Source organism: Felis catus, chromosome X (genome assembly GCF_018350175.1).
Source record: "Felis catus isolate Fca126 chromosome X, F.catus_Fca126_mat1.0, whole genome shotgun sequence".
Lineage (NCBI taxonomy): Eukaryota > Metazoa > Chordata > Mammalia > Carnivora > Felidae > Felis > Felis catus.
In genome coordinates this window covers 61,030,926-61,058,248 of record NC_058386.1, presented here as the reverse complement: position 1 = coordinate 61,058,248, position 27,323 = coordinate 61,030,926, and the positions used below count along the sequence as shown (strand labels likewise).

At 36.3% G+C, this 27,323-nt stretch overlaps 1 protein-coding gene across 2 annotated transcripts in view; it reads left to right on the top strand.

The window, feature by feature from the left end:
- Window positions 1-27,323, top strand: part of ABCB7 (ATP binding cassette subfamily B member 7) — a 167,988-nt gene that overhangs the window by 133,358 nt on the left and 7,307 nt on the right. The window contains exons 10-15 of one of the 2 annotated variants that reach the window (XM_004000654.5): window positions 392-549; window positions 1,116-1,279; window positions 1,435-1,564; window positions 4,621-4,792; window positions 8,363-8,466; window positions 12,240-12,347. In XM_004000654.5, the coding sequence (XP_004000703.1) occupies window positions 392-549; window positions 1,116-1,279; window positions 1,435-1,564; window positions 4,621-4,792; window positions 8,363-8,466; window positions 12,240-12,347 (836 nt within the window). The remainder of the gene's footprint in view (window positions 1-391; window positions 550-1,115; window positions 1,280-1,434; window positions 1,565-4,620; window positions 4,793-8,362; window positions 8,467-12,239; window positions 12,348-27,323) is intronic. The other variant, XM_019823991.3, reaches the window with a different exon arrangement.

Below are 27,323 nucleotides of genomic sequence, written 5' to 3'. Positions count from 1 at the left end.
TTTTTTTTCTATTTCACATTGCAAAGAAACTTGCTAGTGTCTTAGGAAGAAAGGAGAGAGATATTTAGCCATCCATTTCTATCTTCACTTAAACCATTCTTTTTTTTGTGTGCGTATATTATGTATAGTGTATGGGTAGGTGGTTCCCATTCCACTTATATCAAGTTCTCTATATTGCTAAATCATGAATTAAAATGCTTTTAAATTTTCATAGACCTTAAGAGTTACTGGTTATGTACATTTTATGCTATGAAAATTATAGCATAAATTTTTAAAATTTATTTTAGTTATAGAATATTATATTCCAGACTAATAAACTTCTCTATCTTAAGCTGGAAAAGTTTATAACATCTAAAATACCTTTTTTTTCTTCTCTCAACTACATATTAAGGTACCCTTACTGTTGGAGATCTAGTAATGGTGAATGGACTGCTTTTTCAACTTTCATTGCCCCTTAACTTTCTGGGGACTGTATATAGAGAAACTAGACAAGCACTGATAGATATGAACACCTTGTTTACTCTACTCAAAGTAGACACTCGAATTAAAGTAAGTAATCTATTTAGTACCTTTTAAACAGCATGTGAGCATCATCCCATTAATAGGATTATTCTAAGGGAATATTCTTACATCACCATGTTAGCAAACCAGTTTCTTTTTTGCAGGAATTGGGGCTATGATGTGTATTAAGAGGTTGTTCTAGCTTTTACTTCCATGTTTAGAAACCTTACAATGTTAGCAAAGAATACTATACCTAGAAGCTAAATTTTGTTAACTTGAATTATTTGTACTTGCACCTGATTTACTTTTGCTAATAATGGTATAAAATGTGTGATTGCCTCTCCTCATGTCCTAAACTTCCTTACTCCCCTGCCCACCATCCCTCTACCTGCCCCCCAAAATTGCTCAAAAATCAAAACATTTAGGAGTTCTTGACCTTAGTGAGGAGTAAAAAAAAAAAAAAAAAACTTTAAAAGCATGCTTGGAAGTGGTCTAACACTACTTATAAACCTCCTCTTTCCCCATTTTTTCCCTTTTTCTGTGAATTAGAAAATTGTCTACATAGCTATAGTCTACATGGTATATAAAGTGGCTTTTTTTCTCTTCCCTACTAGGACAAGGCAATGGCATCTCCCATTCAGATCACACCACAGACATCTACGGTGGTCTTTGATAATGTGCATTTTGAATATGTTGAGGGGCAGAAAGTCCTTGATGGAGTATCTTTTGAAGTCCCTGCAGGAAAGAAAGTGGCCATTGTAGGAGGTAGTGGGTCAGGGTGGGTAATTTAGTTATTTATAAAATTCTACATCATTGATTGATGATTCCCAATGTAATATTTTTTCTTTATCATAAAATGATTACAGTGGTTTAAAACAGGGATTCCCTAATGCCAGTAAGAGCTAATTAACCTTTCCTTGTCTTCATTTTCAGAAAAAGCACAATAGTAAGGCTGTTGTTTCGCTTCTATGAGCCTCAAAAGGGTAACATTTACCTTGCTGGTCAAAATATACAAGATGTGAGCCTGGAAAGCCTTCGGCGGGCAGTGGGAGTAGTACCTCAGGTATTTAAAAAAGGAAGAAAACCTATTTGGGGAAAAACTTACTGGGATGGTAGATTTTTGTTAGAATAATTTGAATCCAAAGAGTATATTGCTAACTAAGTAGGAAGCATTAGACCCTACAGGTAAATTCGGTTACCAAAAAGCCTTAAAAAAATGTGAATGAAAAATCTGAATGATGGAAAAATTTTTTTTACATCTTAGAAAGATAGCATAATATAATGGAAAGAGCCCAGACTAGAATCAGACAGATATGGATTCTAACCTTAGCTCTAACCCTTGTAAGTTCTGTGGTCTTGGTCCTCAGTTTGTCTTTAAAGTAAGGATAATAACCATCTGTCTTATGGGATAGAATTTTTATGGATTAGAGACAATATCTATAAAGCACTAAGCACAGCATCCATCACGTAATGCTCAGTAATTTAAAGCTATTACTATAATTTTGAACAGTTTTTGACATAGTGAATTTATTTATTTATAAAATTTTCTTTAATACCTAATTTTGAGAGAGAGAGAGAGCACGAGAGGGGGAGCGGCAGAGAGAGAGGGAGACCCAGATCCAAAGCAGGCTCCAGGCTCTGAGCTGTCAGCACGGAGCCCAGTTGGGGGGCTCAAACTCAAAAACCGTGAGATCATGACCTGAGCCAATGTCGGACGCTTAACCGCCTGAACCACCCAGGTACCCCAACGTAGTGAATTTATAAAACTTAGAAAAGCAGTTTGGTTATCTGCTCCCATGTTTATGCCTTGTTTACCACTGACTTCTTAGAACCACCTACAGTGCCTGACCCATAGCAAGCATTTAACAAATATTTGTTGAATGACTTTAGGGGAAAAATAAATTCTGAGCAAAATCTGAGAAGACAAGGATGCCTTATAGGATGTAAATTTTTCTTATGCTAAAAGCCAACAGAGAGACCCGGAAACTAGTTTCAGACTAGAATCTGAATTAAACTCCTAGGAGAACTGTAAGAAAGGGATCAGACAGGGATATGTAGCTTATAAAAGGTCTGTAAGTGATCTGACACATGCCACTCTGCCCCGTCCTCCCTCTTTTTCACTGAGAATCCCAAATGTTAGTGTGCATGAATCGCCTAGGGAGATTATTGAAATTCCAGCTCTTTCACACACCTTAATTCTAGTTTAGGAAGGCTGTGTGGGGCCCAGAACCCTGCATTTTTGAATATGCTTCCTACATGATTCTGATATAGACAATTCATAATAGACTTTATGTTGAGAAACACTAACCTAAACTGTATATCAAGTGAAAATATATATGGTTAATAAAAAGATGCTGATCCTCACTGAAGGCCTTACCAATGTAAATTAAATCAACAATGGGATACCATTTTTCACCTGTCAGCAATGATTTTAGAATTCATAATGTGCAGTTTGCACAAGGCTGTGTAAAATGGCTAGTCTGGTGTTTGGTGTAAGTATACAGCTTTCCTGACAAGCAGCAAGAGCCAGAAGAATATTCAAATCCTTTATTCCAAAAATTCTGCCTCTAGGATGTTTTAGTAAGGAAATAAACAGATGTGAACAGATTTTTATATGCAAAGATGTTCGTTACAGTATTATTTTTAATATCAGAAGTTAAAAACATATTTATAATAACAGAAGTTGAAAACAGTGTAAATATCCAGCACAATAAGTAGATGGTTAAATTATCACCATAGAATCAAGTGACAAAAAGCCATTTATAAATGAGCTGTTTGTAAAGAATATTGAGTGTCATGGAAAAATACTCAGATAAAAGTTTGTTGAAAAAGAGGATACCAAGCAAAATGTAAAATCTCAATTTTATAATATTAAAGGAATACATGTTAAGTAGAGGAGAAAGGAGAAAACACACCAAATGTTAATAGCAGGTATCACTACATGATAGGATTATGGATTATTTAATTAATTTTTATTTTACCATATTTTTTGAATTTTCAAATTTTCTAGATAGCATTTATTAACTCTTCTGAATATAAAATATTTAAAAATAAGTATTTTCTTTTTATAGAACTTCAAGCTTATTGGGGTTAAGTACCATCTCAATATAAGAACTTTTTTATATTAGTAGTTGGCTTAAAATGTTTAAAATATTATTTGAAGTAATACCTGAAACACAATGGCTGATTGTGATATTAAAGAAGATACTAATTATCTTGGTTAAGGTAAAGTAATGGAGCCATTTTATTTCATTTTACTAACTGTTGCCTTTCAGCCATTTAGAGACTAAGAATAAGATGAAATATCAAATGAATGCTTACAGTGAACTTTCTCCAAAAAATATCTATAGTGTATAAATCCTTTGTTTTCTGTGTCCAGTTTAAAAGCTTCTGAGGAACATATAACATATTCAGCCTCATTAGTAATTAGGGAAGTGCTAATTTAAACGAAAAGCAAATTTTTACCCACAAAAGTAGCAACAACTGAAACTTATTAATATGCAGGCCTGTTGAGAAAACAGGGACCTGACAAACTCATAAAATATGGGTTGAAGTGTGTATACTGTTGGAGCATTTTGGAAGACAGGCAGTACTCTCAAAGGATGAATGTATGCTTCCCTTTTAGCTCATCAATCTACTCCTAGGAATCCTTCTTACAGAAATACACAAGTGCACAAAGTCCTATATGTAATGCTATTTTATTCCAACATTGTAGTAGCAAAAATTTGGAACCTACATTAATGTCTATCAATAGAGAAATAAATAAATACATTGTTAGTATCTTACAACTATTAAAAACAGTGAGGTGGGATTACTGATGTGAACAATTTCCAGGGTATGTTAAGTGAAAAATGCAATATATAAAATTATATATTTATATAGATACAGTATGACTCCCCTATGTGAAAAAAGAAGTGTATGGCATATAGATGTATCAAAAATCTGGATTGATACTCAACACATTGTTCATGGTGATTAGTACTAGGGAGGGAAATGGGATTGCAAGGATGAGGGGGATGATAAAGTGGTTATATTTTACTCTTTATGTCTTTACTAAATTGTTTGAATTTTTTATAATGAATATACATGTATATGTATGTATACATAAATCTGCTCCAGGATGCTGTCCTCTTCCACAATACTATTTACTACAACCTCTTATATGGAAACATCCATGCTTCACCTGAGGAAGTGTATGCAGTGGCAAAATTAGCTGGACTCCATGATTCAATTCTTCGAATGCCACATGGATATGATACACAAGTAGGGGAACGAGGACTCAAACTTTCCGGTAATTAGAGATTTTAGATCTGTCCCATTGTGTAGAGCCATTTTCTAGAAAATGTAATGACACAGTACATACCGAGTGCTCATCCAGTCACTTTCAACAAGGTCTCAGCCATCACTGCAAATAATTCAGCATGTTGGAAATAACTTCTCAAGTCATGCAGATGTTTTTTTTTGTTTGTTTTCACTTGCAGCTGCAAACGGTAAGTACTTAATAGTAGATTACTGATATGTGCTCAGATCGGTGTTAACTTATTATCCATAATTTTAATATTAAAGGAAAGCCAAGATCATTATTCACCTGAGAAAGTACTAAGAGTAGGGAAAAGTAATTTTATAGTAAATAGTGTATCTCATCATAATTTCCTAGTTTGTTACGGGATGTTTTCAATGCTTTAGACTTCCTTACACTTGATATACTTAACTGCTGTAGTTTCTTTACAGTTAACTTCATTTTCATGTCCTTGTTGGTTCAGTGATCAAGTAAATTTTGGGGCTTGTAGGTTTCTATTTAAGTGTTTAATAATGAGATTTCTAGGTTTAATAATCATTATCTTATAAAAACTGAATTTTTGGGGCGCCTGGGTGGCTCAGTCAGTTAAGCATCTGACTTCAGCTCAGGTCACGATCTCACGGTCGGTGAATTCAAGCCCCGCGTCGGGCTCTGGGCTGGTGGCTCGGAGCCTGGAGCCTGCTTCCAATTCTGTGTCTCCCTCTCTCTCTGCCCCTCCCCCATTCATGCTCTGTCTCTCTCTGTCTCAAAAATAAATAAACGTTAACAAAAAAACTGAATTTTCTTGGAGGATCCATAAAAATATTTTTTCACCAAAAATTATTTGAATTCCAGAAGTGTAATGCTATTTAATGCCTAAAAGTATTACTGTAACTCATATAAACACACTATACCCTTTACATTTATTCTCCACTCTAATTTAGGGAGGAAATGCATAGATTAAGGATGGAGGTGAGGCGAAAAGAAAATGAAGAATACTCCATGAATTTTAATGAGTCCCCATTCGTTTTCATTACAAACTGGCTTCATTTATTCACAACATTGATTAGGTACATACTATGTACAAGCTAATATGCTAAATGATTTAAGAGTTAAAAAGATGAAGCAAAAACGGACTTGCTCTCAAGGAATTTGCAGTCCATTAGAAAGTTTTGATCTAGGTTTAGGAAATGTTAAGCAAAGATTGTTTTCAAGTTAGGTTGGTTTATAGTGTTTTTAATTTGTTTTACGTTTATTTTTGAGAGGCAGAGAGTATGAGTGGGGGAGTGGCAGAGAGGGAGAGAGACACCAAATCCGAAGCAGGCTCCAGCACAGCGCCCAATGCAGGGCTGTCAGCACAGAGCCCAATGCAGGGCTCAAACTCACAAACCACAAGATCATGACCTGAACTGAAGTCGGACGCTTAACCGACTGAGCCACGCAGGTGCCCCTTTAGTGGTTTTTTTTGATTATCACCTGATAGTATAAGATACTTACATCATTACAGTCCCTCTTTATACTTTACCATTGCTCTTAACGGTAGTAGTGTCCAGCTAACCAGGCCACCTCCAGATGATTTGTCCAGTTGCCTAATTCTAAAGACATACAAGTTTTCACATAGTATAAACTAGGCCTCTCAATATATGACTGCTTCAGATAGTTATGCCACATGCCATTTTGCAATCAATTTTTTCCTATCTGCATGCCTTTGGGAGTAAGAATGGCTAAAGAAATTGTATTCTTACCTAATACCCATCACCTTACAGCTAGACCTCTCTGAATGAGCATTTGTATTATTTAGTGTCTATGCTAATATTTATGGTAGGGAACAAACAAATGTTTCTTCTTCAATTTCCAAAATTCTATTGAATAGAATTGAAACTGAGTTGGTTTCCGCTTGAAATTTGGGAGGCATGTCTAAACTAGTCCTTCCTCTGAGTATCTACTTCTTTTAGGCGCTTTCTGCCACTGAGTTGCCAGGTGGGTAAGCAGATAGTTCTGGCATGATGCCTGCTTTGGTAGGAGAATTTTGATCTTATTGAATGGGGAAGAATGTGGATAGTATAAATATAAACTTATGTACTAGTATTAGACATAAAGAGCTCCCTTTACTGGTTGGAAATAATAATTGCAGAAGAAATATAAAGTGTACCAATAAATAGGTAGAGCTTGCTTCTTGAAGAAGTTACTGAAGCTGAAAAATACAAGTTTGTTCAGACATTGATAAATTACTGGATAACAGAAAAGAAGCCAAGAGGGGCATATTCAGCAAAACATCATCTTCTATATTTCCAACTATAGTTTTGTGTAAGATTGATGACTTTAGACCTACTTCCCTTCCCAGTAAGGGAAGAAAAGATTGCTTTGTTTTCACTAGAGTATATTAGGAATAAATATGATAGGAAAAGCATTGGCATGGGAGTCAGGTCTAGCCCAGATTCCACTGGAATTTGCTCTGTGACCTTGACTAAACCCAGTAAACCTTTCTGGGTCTCTGTTCCTTTCTGTTTTAAAATTCTGCTTTTCTAGAGACCATAGCAAGTAACTAAGGTGAAATACGAGGTATCGAGTATATACCTTTAACTTTGAAGGATGCAATAAAAGTAATTTCTTCCAGAAAAAAATCCTTGAGAAGAATACTGGCTGAATGGTACTTTTTTGTTAAGAAATAAATTTATTTATTTGTTTTAAGTTTTATTTTAAATATTTATTTATTTATTTTTGAGAGAGAGAGAGAGAGAGAGAGAGAGAGAGAGAGTGTGAGTAGAGGAGGGGCAGAGAGAGGGGGAGACAGAATCCCAAGCAGGCTCCGTGCTGCCAGCACAGAGCCCAATGTAGGGCTTGAATTCGTGAACCATGAGATCATGACCCAAGCTGAAACCAAGAGTCATATGTTTAACCAACTGAGTCACCCAGGTGCCCCTTTGTTTGTTTGTTTGTTTGTTTGTTTGTTTAGAGAGAGAGAGAGAAGGTACAAGGGAGAGGCAGAGAGAGAGAGAGAGAGAGAGAGAGAAGGGCAAGCAGTTTCTGCACTCTCGGCGCAGAGCCTGATGTGGGACTCAAATTCACGAACCATGAGATCATGACCTGAGCCAAAATCAAGACTCAGACACTTTAAGCAACTGAGCCACCCAGGCACCCCAAGAAATACATTTAGATATTCAGTTTCGTGTTTTCCAAGATTCCAGGTTTCAGATATTGAATTTAGTTTTGTCTTTGTTAGTTCTCTAATATTGAAATTGTTCTGAGATGCTGTCAATTGGGAAGTAATATAAAGTAACATATGTAATGAGCATATTTACAGTGAGAGGAATAATTGTGGAATCAAAGCTGTTACTTCTTTTTCTCTTTACCTGCCACAAAGTCAGAATCCAGAATTATATTTATGTTCCAGAGCAGAGTGTATAGTTTATCAAAGGATATCATATATGAACTTAGACTCTTAAAACTGAGTAAAATGAACAGTGATCAGAGTAGAGGTAAATGTTAAAGGCATTACTTGGTGGTTATGACCAGTGGAAATACTAGAAACATAAAATGTCGTTATGTTATATATCCTTAAACTAAATTTTTCTTTACCAGGAGGAGAAAAGCAAAGAGTAGCAATTGCAAGAGCCATTTTGAAGGACCCCCCAGTCATTCTCTATGATGAAGCCACTTCATCATTAGATTCAATTACTGAAGAGGTAAATGATGATGAAAATGCCATGCTCTTCAATTCTCAATGCTTAACTTTTCTCCTTGGAAGTTTCAGTAAAATGGCTACATTCTTTTGTATTCTGAATGAACTTCAGTGGGAGGTAGTATAGAGCAAAATACCTGGCCCTTTTCCCCTATATAGCAAGTATTGATAACTATCAAGAATGCTAAGTTGCATTGAACTATCACATTGCTAAGTCCATTTGCAAAAGTGTCTCCTTTTAGAACCGTGTGACTGTTGTATCATCCTTGCCTCTTGAAAAGCTTGTAAGACTTGCCTACTCTGCTGCAAAGGAAAAACATTTTAGTCATTCTGCCATTGCCACTTAACACTCATGAAAACAGGTCGTGTAAATTATTGTGACAGTATACACCAGAAAGCCTTTCACTTATTGTGGAGCAACTCACTGATAGTACAAGTCAGGCACACACAGCCTGTGGTGGTAGTATAAATTTATATTCATTTCACAAAAAAGGTTTTGCAGCACCAAGATGTTTTGCAGTCACAAGATGTTGTGACACTTGATGTCATGGTACTACCCAGCAACTACATTATACTTCATAACAACATCTTTGCATTAAATATAAAAGTCTTAATAATAATGGCAATTTCATGAATGGATCCCCTTACTCTAGAACTGAAAATAGGCATATGTTATCTGTTACCTCCATTCACCTACATTTTACTCAAATATGTAGTAAAAACCTAGTGTTGAAGCATATGCCTAATTTCAGCTTTACAGCATGTATAGCATAATATTTGCATGTGTAGTTAAGTTTCAGGGCATATTACTTGATCTGCCATATGTTTAAAATAGTTTAATATCTAAGTGGCTTGTTTAGCATGAGGATTTGTTATATTTAAAGGGAACCTTAAGCAGGACCACACCCATTCATAGGCAAAATAGGAATCTGCTTACAAGAACTGTATACCTAAAAGTGTATCATTCACATTTACCACAAATTATAATTCCTAACAGTCATGTAGCTTTATTATCTTCCAGAGTATAACCCAATAAGAGCTAGTAGACAATTCCCCACCAAGGGAATGAGTTACTAGAAGATTTGGTAAATTTTAATGGGCCTTTTTTAAAAGGTCCAGAGCACTTAGTAGAATGTCAGACCTTAAGTTCTTGAGAATAAGGACAATGAGTCCCCACAGACATCACAATTTTTCTTAGAGTTGGCCCTGCACGTAATTTTTAGTCTGCCCTAGTAAAATATAAGGTCTTCCCTCCTGGGTAACCATCTACTCTTGGTCATTTTATTCCTTTAATAAATACAATGTTTAGAAATATCTTTAGGGAGCCATTGGATATATGCCCAGCCCCACACTGCTATTTCCATCCTGCTAGGTATACTTAGAACCAGATTTCCAAGTATAACTGAATATATACACAACTCCCTTATACTTTAAAGGCAGTAAGCAAAAATGTTTTGCAAATGGATTCTTAAATACAGAGAACAAATTGGTGCTTGCCAGAGGGGAGGTTGGTGGGAGGATGGGTGAAATAGATAAAGAGGATTAACTCATCATGATGAGCACTGAGTAGTGCATAAAATTATTGAATCAGGGTTGCCTGGGTGGCTCAGTTGGTTGAGCATCCAACCCTTGATTTCAGCTCAGGTCATTATCAGGGCTGTGGGATTGAGCCCTGCATCGGGCTCTGTGCTGAACATGGAGCCTGCTTAAGACTCACACTCTCTGTCTTTCTCTCTCTCCTTCTGCCTGTCTCCCCTGTTTGTGCTCTCTCTCTCTCTCTCTCTCTCTCAAAAAAAAAAAAACCTATTGAATCATTATATCATATACCTGAAATTAATAAAACACTGTTAATTATACTGTAATAAAAAATGTTTTCCAGAATTCATTAAGAAGTCAGAATACCTTTTTTCCCTATTTCCTTCCTTTTGCTCTTTATTCAGTTAGGCTCTCCCTGTTGACTATTCAGGGCCAGTGTCTCAGAGTCATTCCCTCTCTGTTTATAACTGGGCAGTTTGGCCCATTTCTTCTGAATCTTGGATATTTTGGGGAAAATGGATTCTAAAAACTTGCTTTTCAGAATTCTTTTGACAAAGGTAGCCCCTCGCCATTTCAACGTGCCTTCTATAGAATGCTTGTGATCAAAAAAGGCCAGAGGTGTTGGGAAGAAGCTGTCCTTGCTTCTGTGGCAAGGGGAAATGGAGCTAGACATTTCATTCTCAGCTTTATTTAATTGTTTTCTGAAGTGACAACTTTGCTGTGTAACCATTTCCATCCTCTTGCCACTTTTTTTTTTCAGTTCATCATGACATAAGGGTTTTTGTTCTTTTTAAATTTTTAGTTTCAGTATAGTTAACATAGAGTGTTATATTAGTTTCAGGTGTACAATTTAGTGATTCAACAATTTGATACATCATTCAATACTTATCACAACAATTGCACTCCTTAATTTCCATTACCAATTTCATCCATCCTCCCAACCACCTCCCCTCTGATAAGCATCAGTTTCTTTTCTATAGTTAAGAGTCTGCTTCTTGATTTGTCTCTGTCTCATTCTGTCTTTTTTCCTTTGCTTGTTTTGTTTCTTAAATTCCTCTTATGAGTAAAATCATATGGTATTTGTCTTTTTTCTGACTGGCATATTTTCACTTAGCATTATACTTTGTAGCTCCATGCATGTCATTGCAAATGTCAGGATTTCATTTTTTTTATGGCTGAATTATTTTCCATTGTATATTTAAATAATTTTTTTTAATTTATAAAAATGGGCAGAAGACATAAACAGACATTTCTCCAAAGAATACATCCAGATACCAGACAGACACATGAAAAGATGCTCAACATCACTCATCATCAAGAATTGCAAATCAGAACTACAATGAGATATCACCTCACACCAGTCAGAATGGATAAAATCAAAACCACAAGAAATAACAAGTGTTGGTGAGGATGTGGAAAAAAAGGAACAAAGGTGCCCTGTTGATCAGAATGCAAACTGATGCAGCCACTCTGGAAAACAGTATGGAGGTTCCTCAAAGTTAAAAATAGAATTACTCTATGATCCAGTAATTGTGCTACTGGTCCAGTAATTGTGCTACTGGGTAATTACCCCCAAATTACAAAAACACTAATTGAAGTGATACATGCACCCCTGTGCTTATAACAGCATTATCTACAATAGCCAAGATGTGGAAGCAGCCCAAGTGTCCATCAATCAATGGTACATAAAGAAGTCAGAATACTTTTGAAAGGGAAGTTTGCTCAAGTTAAACATACACAGTTGTCTTTGTTGCCCTTTCCGTCCTCTAAGTTTGAAATAATGAAAAGCAAATGCTTCTGTACCCTTTGAGTCTCCTATCTTTCTATTGATTGTTTTGTAATTTTCTGTATCCTGTTACTTGATTCCTACCTCATTTTATTTTTGTTCTCATAGGCTAGATAAATATAACCAACATGTTCCTGATATCACTGTATTCATCATTATTACGTTTGTTTTTATGTATAGAAATATCCACCTTCTTCCAGTCTTTGTAATTTTAAGAAATGTTGCCTATCTCAAAGATAATTTTTCCACAATAATGTGGTTATATTTGCCTTTTTGTGTTGCTCAATTTCTCCTCTTCTTAGTAATTATTTACATTAGAGAAAATATTTGGTAGTGGTATAAAGTTTATATAATACAGAATTGGCATTGTATATGTTCCTTTAAGAAATGTATGATTATTTTAATTTACATTTACCTAATAGATTTTTTTCTTACTCTTGTTGTCAAACTTGCAGACTATTCTTGGTGCCATGAGGGATGCAGTCAAACACAGAACTTCTATTTTCATTGCACACAGATTGTCAACAGTGGTTGATGCAGATGAAATCATTGTCTTGGACCAGGTAAAAGATTTAACTTTAAAGTTTAGTATGTGGGAGACTTTTGAGAAGTTGGCAGAGTAGGAGGGTCCTGAGCTTACCTGGTCCCACAGACACACATAGATAGCCACATGAGTGCAACTAACACAGAAAATACCTAGAAGACTGGCAGAACAGACTTTGCACAGGGAAGGCATGTTGAAAATGGTAGGAGGGGCAGATGCAGTCTGGAACCAAAATCCTACTGGGACTAACCATGAACAGAAGGAACACCACAAGCAGGGAAAAGGGGAGGAGCAGACCCCACACCAAGCACCCCAGGCAAGGGAGAACTACACTGGAAAGACAGGTCCCCATAACATTAGGCTTTGAAAACCATGGGGCTTAACATTGTGAGTTTTGACAATCATTGGGACTTAATGCCAGGTTCTTTAAAACTCAGCTGGCTTAGCTGTGGGAGGCCCTCAGGGCAATAAGAAATGAAATCCTTGGCCTTAAAGAGCCAGCATAACAAAAAAAACCCGCCAAGATATAGCATAGAAGCACCACTTCAAAAAGTGCCTGGGATATACATGAAGTACATTTATTTACTAATCTCAGAATGTGTGCAGGAGAGGCAGGGATCTTTAGGAGATTTCTCTAAGAACAGAAGAGCTGTTGGTTACCATTTCTCCCTACCCCAGCCCCCAGTCTAGATAGCCCATTCAGTTGCAGGAACCAGCAGGAACACTGTCTACCTATCTTGCCAACACAACGTACACTATATCCTGCATTCTGGATATCCACCCCACTTAGCAAGCATCCTTTCAAAGCAGCTCCTGCCAAGAGACACCCTGTAAGTAGCCCTCACGGAGACCTGAACCACTCCAAAGTGACTACTGTCCTGGGGAGAGGAGAAGATAACCACACATAGCAGTGCAACTGCAGCAATGTCAAACAGACTGGGCAGGCATCTGGTCTGACTGTTGGCCCTGCCCACCAATAAAAACTCTCAGGAAAAGGCAGGAAGAGTACCCTGAAGATCAATGCTACTGCAGCCCTAATAGAAGGATGGGGCAGGCATATGGTTTGATTATAGGCCCCACCTACCACTGAAAGCCTCTCAGAGGACAACAGAGCGAGAGCACCCTGCAATTTGGTATGATGGCAGCCCAGGCAGAGAGGCTGAATTACAGCCCTGTAGTGGCCCCAGACTCTTTCCTTAACAGCACAGGGACCAAATCCTGCCTGGTATGCCCATGACTGCAGGCAAACACAGCCACAACACTAGGGTGCACACAACCCATTAGGAGACACCCCTGAAGCTCCTGGTTCTGGTGAACAGTGGACATGATGCTACAGGACCCCACAGGACCTCTTCTTCATAAGGCCACCCCTTTTCAAGATCAAAGACTTAGCTTACTTTTCTAATACATAGAAACAAGCACAAAAAGATGGACAAAATGAGGAAACAGAGGAATATGTCCCAGATGAGAGAATGGGACAAAACTAAGGCAAAAGAACTAAATGAAACAGAGATGAGCAATATGCTTGATAAAGAATTCAAAGTAATGGTCATAAAGATACTCATTGGACTAGACAAAAGAGTGAAGAATCTCAATGAACATATAACAAAGAGATAGAAAATATAAAAAAGAACCAATCAGAGATGAATAACTTCATAACTAAAATTAAAAATACACTAGAGGGAACCATAGCAAATGAGAGGAGACAGAAGAATGTATCTGTGAGCTAAAAGACAGAGTAATGGAAAGAAACCAAGCTGAATAGCAAAAAAAAAAAAAAAAAAAAAAAGAATTGAGAATAGATTAAGGGAACCTAGTGACATCACCAAGCATTCCAACATTCACATTACAGCAATCCCAGAAGGAGGAGAGAGAAGAGCACAGAAAATTTATTTGAAGAAATAATAGCTGAAAACTTCACTAATCTGGGGAAGGAAACAGACATCCAGATTCTGGAGGCACACAGAACCCACAACAAGATCAACCCACAGAGGTCCACACTAAGACACAAAATAATTAAAACGGCAAAATTTAGTGATAGAGAATGTTGAAAACAGCAAGAGAAAACAGTTATATTCAAAGGAAACCCCACAAGGCTTTCACCTCATTTTTCAGCAGAAATTTTGCAGACCAAAATGGCATGGTATACTCAAAGTACTGACAGAAAAATAACCTGTAAACAAGAATACTCCACTCAGCAAGGCTATCTTAAGAACACAAGTAGAGATAAAGTGTTTCCCAGGCAAAAAAAAAAAGTTAAAGGAGTTTATCACCATTAAACCAGCCTTCAAGAAAAAAGGAATTCTAAAAAAAAATTTTTTTAGCATTTATTCATTTTTGAGAGACAGAGAGAGACAGAGCATGAGTGGGGAAGGGGCAGAGAGAAAAGGAGACACAGAATCTGAAGCAGGCTCCAGGCTCCGAGCTGTCAGCACAGAGCCTGCTCGAACTCACGAACTGTGAGATCATGACCTGAGCCGACGTCGGATGCTCAACCAACTGAGTGACCAAGGCATCCCAAGGAATTCTTTGACTGGAAAGAAAAGGCCATAATTAGGAGTAAGAAAATTATGAAAGGAAAAAAGTTCACAGGTAAATGCAAACATATAATAAAAGTAGTATATTAATCACTTATAAAACCAGTATGGAGATTAAAGTACAAAAACAGTAAAATCAATGTATCTATAAAAATTAAGTGAAGAGATTCACAAAAGAATGTAAAGTATGACATATATATAAAACGTGGGGCAAGTAAAATTTTAGTACTTTTAAAATGACTTCAAAGTTAACTGATCATCAACATAATATAGACTCTATATGCATAAAATATATATGAACCTAAGGGTAACCACAAATCAAAAACCTGTGTAGATACACAAAAAGTAAAGAGAAAGTAATTAAAGCATGATACTGAAGAAAGCCATCAAATCATAAGGGAAGAAAGAAAGTAAACATGGAAAAACAAGAGAAAAACTATAAAAACAAACCATAAAACAAATTACAAAATGCAATAATTACATACCTATTATTAATTACTTAGAATGTAAATGGACTAAATGCTCCAATCAAAAGACATAAGATTACTGAATGGATAAAAAATACATGCCCCATCTAAATGCTACCTACAGGAGACTCAGGTCAGACCTAAAGACACATGGAGATTGAAAGTTTGGGAAAACATTCACTTTGTAAATGGAAGTGAAATGAAAGCCAGGAGAGCAATACTTGTATTGGACAACACAGGCATTAAAACAAAGATTGTAATAGGAGAGAAGAAGGACACTACATAATGATAAAAGGTAAAAATCCAACAAGAAGATATAACAGTTGTAAATATTTGTGCACCCAAAATGGGAGCACCCAAAAACATAAAGCATGTGTTAACAGGCATAAAGGAAGAAATTAATACAATAATAATAATTGAATTTAACACCCCACTTAACATTAATGGATATTTCATCCAGACAGAAAATTAAGGAAACAGTGACTTTGGATGACATATTGGACAAGATGAAACTAACATCATATATATTCATAACATTCCATCAAAAAATAGAATATTTTCAAGTGCATCTAGGACATTCTCCAGAATAGATCACTTGTTAGGGCACAAAACAAGTATCTATGAATTTAAGAAGATAAAACCACATCAAGCATCTTTTCCAAAAAAAAAAAGATATGAAACCACAAAAATCAATTGCAAGAAAAATACGGAAAAAAACACAAAGCTAAGCAACATGCTACTAACCAACCAATAGTTCAACAGAAGAAGAAAAAATAAAAAAATACATGGAGACAAATGAAAATAAAAACATAATAGCTCATACTCTTTGGGATGCAGCAAAACCATTCTGAGGTAAGATTATAACACTATAGGCCTGTCTCAAGAAAGAATAAAAATCTCGAATTAATAACCTAACCTTACACTTAATGGAGCTAGAAATAAAGGAACAAAGGCCAAAGCCAGTAGATGGAACAAAATAGTAAAGATTAGAGCAAAAGTAAATGAAATAGAGGTTTAAAGAAATAAAAGAGGGGCGCCTGGGTGGCTCAGTTGGTTAAGTGACTGACTTCGGCTCAGGTCATGATCTCACAGTCCGTGGGTTTGAGCCCCACATCGGGCTCTGTGCTGACAATTCAGAACCTGGAACTTGGTTTGGATTCTGCGTCTCCCTCTTCCTCTGCCCTCTCCCACTCATGCTCTGTCTCTGTCTCTCTCTCTCAAAAATAAATAAACATTAAAAAAAATTTTTAAAGAAAGAAATAATAGATCAGAAAAACCAGGAGCTGGTTATTTGAAAAAAAAATCAACAAAATTGATAAACCTTTAGCCAGACTTATCAGAAAAGAGAGAGAGGGAGAAAAGACTCAAGATCAGAAATGAAGGAGAAGAAATAACAACTGACACCACTGAAATACAAAAGATTATACGAGAATACTATGAAAAACTGTGTGCCAACAATTTGGACAACTAGAAGACAGGGATAAATTATATAAATATAAAACTTTTCAAAACTGAACCAGGACATAATAGAGAATTTGAACAGACCAATTACTAGCAATGATACTGAAACCATAATTTAAAAATTCGCAACAAAGAAAAGTTGAGGACCACATGGCTTCACAGGTGAATTTTTTTAAGCCATTTTATTTTATTTTATTTTATTTTATTTTATTTTATTTTATTTTATTTTATTTTATTTTATTTTATTTTATTTATTATATAAAATTTATTGTCAAATTGGTTTCCATACAACACCCAGTGTTCATCCCAACAGGTGCCCTCCTCAATGCCCATCACCCACTTTCCCCTCCCTCCCACCCCCCATTAACCTTCAGTTCTCAGTATTTAACAGTCTCTTATGGTTTGCCTCCTTCCCTCTCTGTAACTCCCCCCCCCCCCCCCGCCTTCCCCTCTCCCCTGGTCTTCTGTTGAGTTTCTCAGGACCCACGTTTGAGTGAAAACATGGTATCTGTCTTTCTCTGCCTGACTTATCTCACTTAGCATAACACTCTCCATTTCCATCCACGTTGCTACAAAGGACCATATTTCATTCTTTCTCATTGCCGAGTACTATTCTATTGTATATATAAACCACATCTTCTTTATCCATTCGTCAGTTGATGGACATTTAAGCTCTTTCCATAATTTGTCTATTGTTGAAAGTGCTGCTACAAACATTGGGGTACAAGTGCCCCTATGCATCAGCACTCCTGTATCCCTTGGGCAAATTCCTAGCAGTGCTATTGCTGGCTCATAGGGTAGTTCTGTTTTTAAATTTTTGAAGATCCTCCACACTGTTTTCCAGAGCAGCTACACCAGTTTGCATTCCCACCAACAGTGCAAGAGGTTTCCCGTTTTCCACATCCTCACCAGCATATATAGTCTCCTGATTTGTTCGTTTTAGCCACTCTGACAGGTGTGAGGTGGTATCTCAGTGTGGTTTTGATTTGTATCTCCCTGATGAGGAGTGACATTGAGCATCTTTTCATGTGCCTGTTGGCCATCCGGATGCCTTTAGAGAAGTGTCTCTTCATGTTTTCTGCCCATTTCTTCACTGGATTATTTGTTTTTCGGGTGTGGAGTTTGGTGAGTTCTTTATGGATTTTGGATACTAGCCCTTTGTCTGATATGTCATTTGCAAATGTCTTTTCCCATTCCGTTGGTTGCCTTTTAGTTTTGTTGATTGTTTCCTTTGTAGTACAGAAGCTTTTCATCTTGATGAGGTCCCAATAGTTCATTTTTGCTTTTAATTCCCTTGCTTTTAGAGATGTGTTGAGTAAGAAATTGCTGCAGCTGAGGTCAAAGAGGGTTGTTTCCTGCTTTCTCCTCTAGGGTTTTGATGGTTTCCTGTCTCACATTCAGGTCCTTCATCCATTTTGATTTTATTTTTTGAATGGTGTAAGAAAGTAGTATCGTTTCATTGTTCTGCATGTTGCTGTCCAGTTCTCCCAGCACCATTTGTTAAAGACACTGTCTTTTTTCCATTGGATACTCTTTCCTGCTTTGTCAAAGATTAGTTGGTCTTACATTTGTGGGTCCAATTCTGGGGTCTATGTTCTATTTCATTGGTCTATGTGTCTGTTTTTGTGCCAGTACCATACTGTCTTCAGACTGCAACTTTTTAGTAGAGGCCAAAGTCTCTGATTGTGATGCCTCCAGCATTGGCTTTCTTCTTCAATATTACTTTGGCTATTCGGGGTCTTTTGTGGTTCCATACTAATTTTAGTATTGTTTGTTCTGGCTTTGAGAAGAATGCTGGTGCAATTTTGATTGGGATTGCATTGAATGTGTAAAGATCAGAGCAGAAATAATATAAAATAAAAAAAAAAAACCAGTAGAACAGATCAATGAAACCAAGAATTGGTTTTATGAAAAAATAAACAAAATTGATAAACCTCTAGCTGGGCTTCTCAAAAAGAAGAGAAAGGACCCAAATAGATAAAATCACGAACGAAAATTGAATTATTACAACCAATCCCTCAGAAATACAAGCAATTATCAGGGAATACTATGAAACATTATATGCCAACAAAATGGACAACCTGGAAGAAATGGACAAATTCCTAAACACCCACACACTTTCAAAACTCAAATGGGAAGAAATAGAAAATTTGAACAGATCCATAAGTAGTGAAGAAATTGAATCAGTTATCAAAATCTCCCAAAAATAAGAGTCCTGGACCAGATGACTTCCCTGGGGAATTCTACCAGACATTTAAAACAGACATAATACCTGTCCTTCTCAAGCTGTTCCAACAAATAGAAAGGGAAGGAAAACTTCCAGACTCATTCTGTGAAGCCAGCAGTACTTTGATTCCCAAACCAGACAGAGACCCAGCAAAAGAAGAGAACTACAGGCCAATAGCCCTGATGAATATGGATTCAAAAATTCTCAATAAGATACTAGCAAATCGAATTCAACTGCATATAATAAGAATTATTCACCATGATCAAGTAGGATTCATTCCTGGGCTGCAGGGCTGGTTCAATATTTGCAAATCAGTCAGTGTGATACATCACATTAATAAAAGATAAGAACCATATGATCCTGTCAATCGATGCAGAAAAAGCTTTTGACGAAATACAGCTCCTTTCTTAATAAAAACCCTTGAGAAAGTCAGGATAGAAGGAACATACTTAAACATCAGTAAAGCCATTTATAAAAAGCCCACAGCTAATATCATCCTCAGTGGGGAAAAACTGAGAGCTTTCCCCCTGAGATCAGGAAGACTACAGGAATATCAACTCTCACCACTGTTGTTTAATATAGTGTTTGAAGTGCTAGCATCAGCAATCAGATAACAAGGAAATCAAAGGCATTAAAATTGGCAAAGATGACATCAAACTTTCACTTTTCGCAGATGACATGATACTACTCTGCATGGAAAACCTGCCAGACTCCACCAAAAGTCTGCTAGAACTGATACATGAATTCAGCAAAGTTGCAGGGTACAAAATCAATGTACGAAAATCAGTTGCATTTTTATACACCAATAATGAAGCAACAGAAAGAGAGAGAAATAAAGAATCTGATACCATTCACAATTGCACCAAGAGTCATAAAATACCAAGGAATGGTATCAAGATACCAAGAAACGGAAAAACATTTCAGGGTCATGGATTGGAAGAATAAATACTGTTAAAATGTCAATACTACCCAAAGCAGTCTACAAAACAGACTTAAATACAGAGAACAAACTGGTGGTTGTCATAAGGGTGGTGTGGGAAGGGATGGGTGAAATAGATAAAGGGGAATAAGAGTACACTTAACTTGATTAGCACTAAGAAATGTATAGATTGTTGAATCATTATATTTTAAACCTTAAACTAATATAACATTGTATCTTAATTGTAGTTCAGTAAAAAATAGTATGTGAAGAACATTGGAAATGATCACAAACACAAATAAGTTAAATATTGTTTCTAAAGAAATATAGATATTTTTCAGAATAAAATTGAATTTAAATGAAATTGAATCCCGATAGGACTCCCATTTTTACTGCCTTTTGATAGGGAAACAAACTCATTTTTTTTCTATGAAGAAATAAACCATTAATCACTCTTCATTGAAGTATTAAAAGTAAAATTATATCAGGAAAGCATTAAAGCCTCATATGATAAAATAAGGTTTTATTTTTTTTTTCAACGTTTTTTATTTATTTTTGGGACAGAGAGAGACAGAGCATGAACGAGGGAGGGGCAGAGAGAGAGGGAGACACAGAATCGGAAACAGGCTCCAGGCTCCGAGCCATCAGCCCAGAGCCTGACGCGGGGCTCGAACTCACGGACCGTGAGATCGTGACCTGGCTGAAGTCGGACGCCCAACCGACTGTGCCACCCAGGCGCCCCTAGAATAAGGTTTTAAAGAGTGTATATATAAAATAATTTTTCTGCATTCATTTTTGCTCCGTACAGAATCAATAATTGCCCATTATCGTCTTTGTATTTTTTATTTTTCTAATATCTGCACATACCCTTGATGTCTAAAATAAAATTACCATAAAATAGAGTCATTTGCAAACATGATTGTTTTTATTTTTTTTTTCCTCATGGGGAAAAGTAAGAAAAAGGACAGACTGCTTTATCTCTTCTGAGGGAATTACTGTAAGAATGTACTATCTAAATGTTCTGATCAAATCAGAATACCACTATAATGATTGGTAGGTTTCAAAAATTGTGCTAGTTTTCCTTTTTCTCCTCTTTGTAAGGATATTTTTTCTGAAATACTTGGTTATTTCTAACATTGTTCAGTTTTTCACCTCCCATTCAGCCTTTTCTATGATTGTTTCCCATATAATAAGTAAACCTTCAGTTCATTATCATTTTGAATGCCTGAATACTGGATGTTGAGAGAGAAAGAGCATTCTCATGTACTTTCTATATTGAGTTATTGAGAGAGAATTTTTCACACCATAAAATTTCTTATAGGTTATACATTTCTGTGGTGTGTGTGTATATATATCACATATATTTGTGTGTATATGTATACACACACACACACACACACATATATATGTATATTTTTATGTTACCTGTGTACTTGAGCATCCCTAGGTCATAAGTGCTTACATTCATTATAAAATAATTTTTTTCACTATGATGATATACTATAATGCCTTTGGTGTGAAATGTTGTAAATATACTTCAGTATCAATTGATGTTCAAAAGAGGACATTTGTGATGAGCACTAGATGTTGTATGTAAGTGATGAATCACTAAATTCTACACCTGAAATTAACATTATACTGTGTTAACCAACTGGAATTTAAATAAAAACTTAAAAATTTTTTTTTTACATTTTTATTTATTTTTGAGAGACAGAGACAGAGCACACGTGGGGGAGGGGCAGAGAGAGACTGAGACGCAGAATCTGAAACAGGTTCCATGCTCTGAGCTGTCAGCACAGAGCCTGATGCGGGGCTCGAACCCACAAACCATGTGATCATGACCTGAGCGAAGTCAGACACTCAACCGATTGAGCCACCCAGCGCCCCTTAAATAAAAACTTTAAAAATAATTAAAATTAAAAAAAATTGTAATCTGAAATAAAATCTGTTTATGCTTTTTTGCTGAACTTTCCATTATATGTAGACATGCAGATAGTCTTTTTTTTATAAATATAAAATGCTAAAAGTACTTGAGCAGGCTTGTGCTCTCTTGTGTCATGGCATGAGGTTGATGGTATCTGTAGTTATATCACAACATTGCCACTTGAAGTTTGGATTATAATTGGAACTAACTTATTAGTGATTATAGCAAATATATGTAAAATATCTTTATAATTTGATGTTCTATATTTGCTTGATTATGAAGATCAGAGACTTTCATTTTCTAGTGAAACTTACGTGACCTCATGTGTTATGTCAGCAGTATCTTGTAGTATTATTGTTGCCTCTACATAAGAAATAGATTTTCCAAGGCCCTTCCTTATCCCCACAGGCTGGTAATTACCCCTTCCCAGCCTTGGCAAGAGGCTGTAGATTTACTTGTCAGGAAATTGAGTCAGACAGGCTCTAGATACAGAACTGTAAAACACATGAACAAACATGGAGATTAACTGGAAAACAAAACACAGCAAAGAAGACCACAGATCCTCTTCTGTGACTGGCTCCAAGAATCTTCCTAGCCATTTCTTTATTTCTACTATCACCACTCCTTCCTTCATCAGGAGATAACTGGAGAATTCTTCTTTACAGAAACAAAAGTAGCCCCAGAAAAAAAAAAAAAAGATATTTGTATTTAGAGACTGCACCAAAATGACCAGGTATCCATTTGATCACCTTCAGTGAAACTCCACAGTGGAAAAATCCCTTTCCCATGCATTTAGAGTTTCCAGTCAGCTTTCTAATGCTCCATTATTAAATGTCAATGGATAATAAAGAAAAGACCTCTAAAACAAGCAGGAAAAAAGAGCTCACCAAACTCCACACCCAAAAAACAAATAATCCAGTGAAGAAATGGGCAGAAAACATGAAGAGACACTTCTCTAAAGAAGACATCCGGATGGCTAACAGGCACATGAAAAGATGCTCAACGTCGCTCCTCATCAGGGAAATACAAATCAAAACCACACTCAGATATCACCTCACGCCAGTCAGAGTGGCCAAAATGAACAAATCAGGAGACTATAGATGCTGGAGAGGATGTGGAGAGACGGGAACCCTCTTGCACTGTTGGTGGGAATGCAGACTGGTGCAGCCACTCTGGAAAACAGTGTGGAGGTTCCTCAAAAAATTAAAAATAGACCTACCCTATGACCCAGCAGTAGCACTGCTAGGAATTTACCCAAGGGATACAGGAGTGCTGATGCATAGGGGCACTTGTACCCCAATGTTTATAGCAGCACTCTCAACAATAGCCAAATTATGGAAAGAGCCTAAATGTCCATCAACTGATGAATGGATAAAGAAATTGTGGTTTATATACACAATGGAGTACTACGTGGCAATGAGAAAGAATGAAATACGGCCCTTTGTAGCAACGTGGACTGAACTGGAGAGTGTGATGCTAAGTGAAATAAGCCATATAGAGAAAGATAGATACCATATGTTTTCACTCTTATGTGGATCCTGAGAAACTTAACAGGAACCCATGGGGGAGGGGAAGGAAAAAAAAAGGTTAGAGTGGGAGAGAGCCAAAGCTTAAGAGACTCTTAAAAACTGAGAACAAACTGAGGGCTGATGGGGGGTGGGAGGGAGGGAAGGGTGGGTGATGGGTATTGAAGAGGGCACCTTTTGGGATGAACACTGGGTGTTGTATGGAAACCAACTTGACAATAAATTTCACATATTAAAAAAAATAAAAAGAATTCAGTAGAAAATGTAGACAATGCACAGAACATAAGACAACTTAAAAATATTAATATCACAGGTCATGGAAAATAAAGCATTTCTAAAATAGGGGCAAATGCTATTAAGAAAAGTAAAGTGAGCGTTATATGGCATGAGTTCCACATATGTTGTTAAATGAAAGAACAATGGAAAATCTATGCTGCCATTTGCAAGAAGGGTGGGGTAAAAAGGAACAAAGAAACTCAGAGTGTTCTTAACATCTTAATCGACTTCATTTTACCTGTCCTCTTATCCACTTCCCCTTTGGCAACTACCAGTTTGTTCTTTAATTAAGAGGTAGAGACTTCCAGTTATAAAATAAATAAGTCACAGAAATGAAAAGTACAGCATAAGTAATACAGTCAATAATATTATAAAATGCCTTATGGTAACAAATGGTGACCACATTTACCATGGCCAGCATTGAGTAGTGTATACAATTATCAAATTACTATGTCATACACATGAAAGTAATATGACATTGTATGCCAATTATATTATAAAAACTTGCAAAATACAGGGCTCCTAGGTGGCTCATCTGGTTAAGCGTCCAACTCTTGATTTCAGCTGAGGTCATGATTTCAAATTCCTGAGCTTGAGCCCTGCATTAGGCTCCATGCCATGGACCCTGCTTAAGATTCTCTGTTTCCCTCTCCCTCTGCCCCTCTACGACTCATCCTCTCAGATAGATAAATAGATAGATAGATAGATAGATAGATAGATAGATAGATAGATAGATAGATAGATAGATACAGATTGCAAAAAAAAAAAAAGAATATCCTAAATTGCTCTGAGAAAAATTTAATATCTAATGATTCATAATCTTTTGAGTGGCTTAGAGGTATGATCATGGATATTATTATTATAAGAAGGCTATTCAGAAGTGTCTAATAGTCTGATTAATATAAAATATACTAAAGCCTTTATTTTTTGTGTTTCAATGCCAAATAAACTCTTGGCAAAAAAAAAAAAAAAAAAAACCTCTCAGGTAACATAAACTGAAACCAAAGAAATTGACTACTTATAGAGTGGGGAGAGAAAGGGGTAAAAGAGATAGGAAATGGAACATGACTCTCCTGATTATACTTTTTTATATATATTTTTTATAGTTCAAGTTTTGATTTAAATTCCACATAGTTAACATACAGTGTAATAATTAGTTTCAGGAGTAGAATTTAGTAATTCATCATTTACATACAAGGTATGCTCACCACAAGTGATCTCCTTAATACCTATCACCCATTTAACCTAAACCCTCGCCCATATCCCCTCCAACATCTCTGTTCTCTTTAGTTAAGTCTGTTTTATGGTTTGCCTCTCTTTCCCCCTATGTTCATCTGTTTTGTTTCTTAAATTCCACATGTGAGTGAAATCATAAGGTATATGTCTTTCTGACTTATTTTGCTTAGCATAATACTTTCTAAATCCATCTGTATCATAGCAAATGGCAAGGTTTTATTTGTTTTGATGGCTGAGTAATACTGGTGTGTGTTTGTGTATACATATATACCACATCTTTATCCATTCATCAGTCGATGGACATTGGGGTTCTTTCCATAATTTGCCTATTGTTGATAATGCTACTATAAACATCAGGGTGCATGTATCCCTTTGAACCAGTATTTTTGTATATTTTGGATAAAAACCTAGTAGTGCAATTGCTGGGTCATAGGATATTTCTATTTTTAACTTTTTAAGCAACCTCCATACTGTTTTCCATAGCGGCTACACCAATTTGCATTCCCACCAAAAGTGTAAGAGTGTACCCCTTTCTCCACATCCTTGCCAACACCAGTTGTTTTAGCCGTTCTGACAGGTGTGAGGTGATACCTCATTATAGGTTTGATTTGTATTTCCCTGATGGGGTTGAGCATCTTTTCATGTTTCTGTAGGCCATCTATACATCTTTGGAGAAAAGTCTCTTCATGTCTTTTTTGCCCATTTTTTAACTGGATTATTTGTTTTTTGGTTAAGTTTGATAAGTTCTTTATACATTTTGGATACTAACCCCTTCTCAGATATGTCATTTGAAAATATCTTCTCCAATTCCAAAGGTTGCCTTTTATATTGTTTCCTTTACTGTGCAAAAGCCTTTTATCTTGGTTTAGCCCCAAGAGTTTACTTTGGGTTTTTTTTCCCCTTGCCTCAGGAGACATATTCTAGTAAGAAGTTGCTATGGCTGATGTCAAAGAGGTTAACTTTCTGTGTTCTCCTCTGGGATTTTGATGGTTTCCTGTCTCACATTTAGGTCTTTCATCCACTTTGAATTTATTTTTGTGTATGCTGTAACAAAGTGGACCATTTTCATTCTTCATGTTGCTGTCCAATTTTCCCAGCATCTTTGTTGAAGAGACTGTCCTTTTTCCATTGGATATTTCCTGTTTTGTCAAAGGTGGTTGAGCTTACAGTTGCCGGTCCATTTCTGGGTTTTCTATTGTGTTCCATTGATCTATGTGTCTGGTTTTGGGCCATTAACATCCTGTTCTGATCACTGCTGTTTTGTAATATAACTTGACGTTCAGAATTTTGATGCCTCCAACATTGTTTTTCTTTTTCAAGGTTGCTTTGGCTATTTGGGATATTTTATGTTTCCATACAGATTTTAGGTTTCTTGTTTTAGCTCTGTGAAAAATGGTGCTGATATTTTGATAGGGACTAAATTAAATGTGTAGATTGCTTTGTGTAGTATAGACATTTTAACAGTATTTGTCCTTTCAGTCCTTGAGCATGGAATGTCTTTCCATTTGTTGATGTCATCTTCAATTTCTTTCATCAGTGTTTTACAGTTTTCAGGGTATAGATCTTTTGCTTCTTTGGTTAGATTTATTCCTATGTATCCTATGGGTTTTGGTGCCATTGTAAATTGGATTGATATCCTTGATTTCTTTTCTCTGGTACTTCATTATTGGTGTGTAGAAATGCAACAGATTCCTGTACCTTGATTTTTTATTCTATGACTTGACTGAATTAGTGTATCAGTTTTAGCAATTTTTTGGTGGAGTCTTTTGTGTTTTCTGCAAGTATCATGTCATCTGAAAATAGTGAAAGTTTGACTTGTTCCTTGTCATGTTGGATGCACTTTATTTCCTTTTCTTGTCTGTTTGCTGAGACTAGGACTTCCAAGTATTATGTTAATAGTATGTTAGTAGTATTGGTGATTAGCTGTGGGGTTTGTGTGTATGGCCTTTTTGATGTTGAGGTATGTTCCCTCTATCCCTCCTTTGTTGAGGGTTTTTATCAAGAATTAATGCTGTACTTTGTCAAATGTTTTTTCTGTAGCTGTTGAGAGGATCATATGGTTCTTATCATTTATTTTATTAATGTGGTGTATCACGTTGACTGATTTGGGAATACTGAGCCATGCTTGCACCCAGGAATAAATCCCACATGATCATGGTGAATGATTCTTTTAATGTGCCAGTGAATTCAGTTTGCTAGCATTTTGTTGAGGATTTTGGCATCCATGTTCATCAGGGATATTGGCCTATAGTTCTCTTTTTTAGTTGAGACTTTGGTTTTAGAATCAGTGTAATGCTGGCCTCATAGAATGAATTTGGAAGTTTTCCTTCTATTTCTACTTTTTGGAATAGTTTATGAAGAATAAGTATGAACTCTTGTTTAAAAGTTTGGTAGATTTCCCCTGTGAAACCATCTGACCATG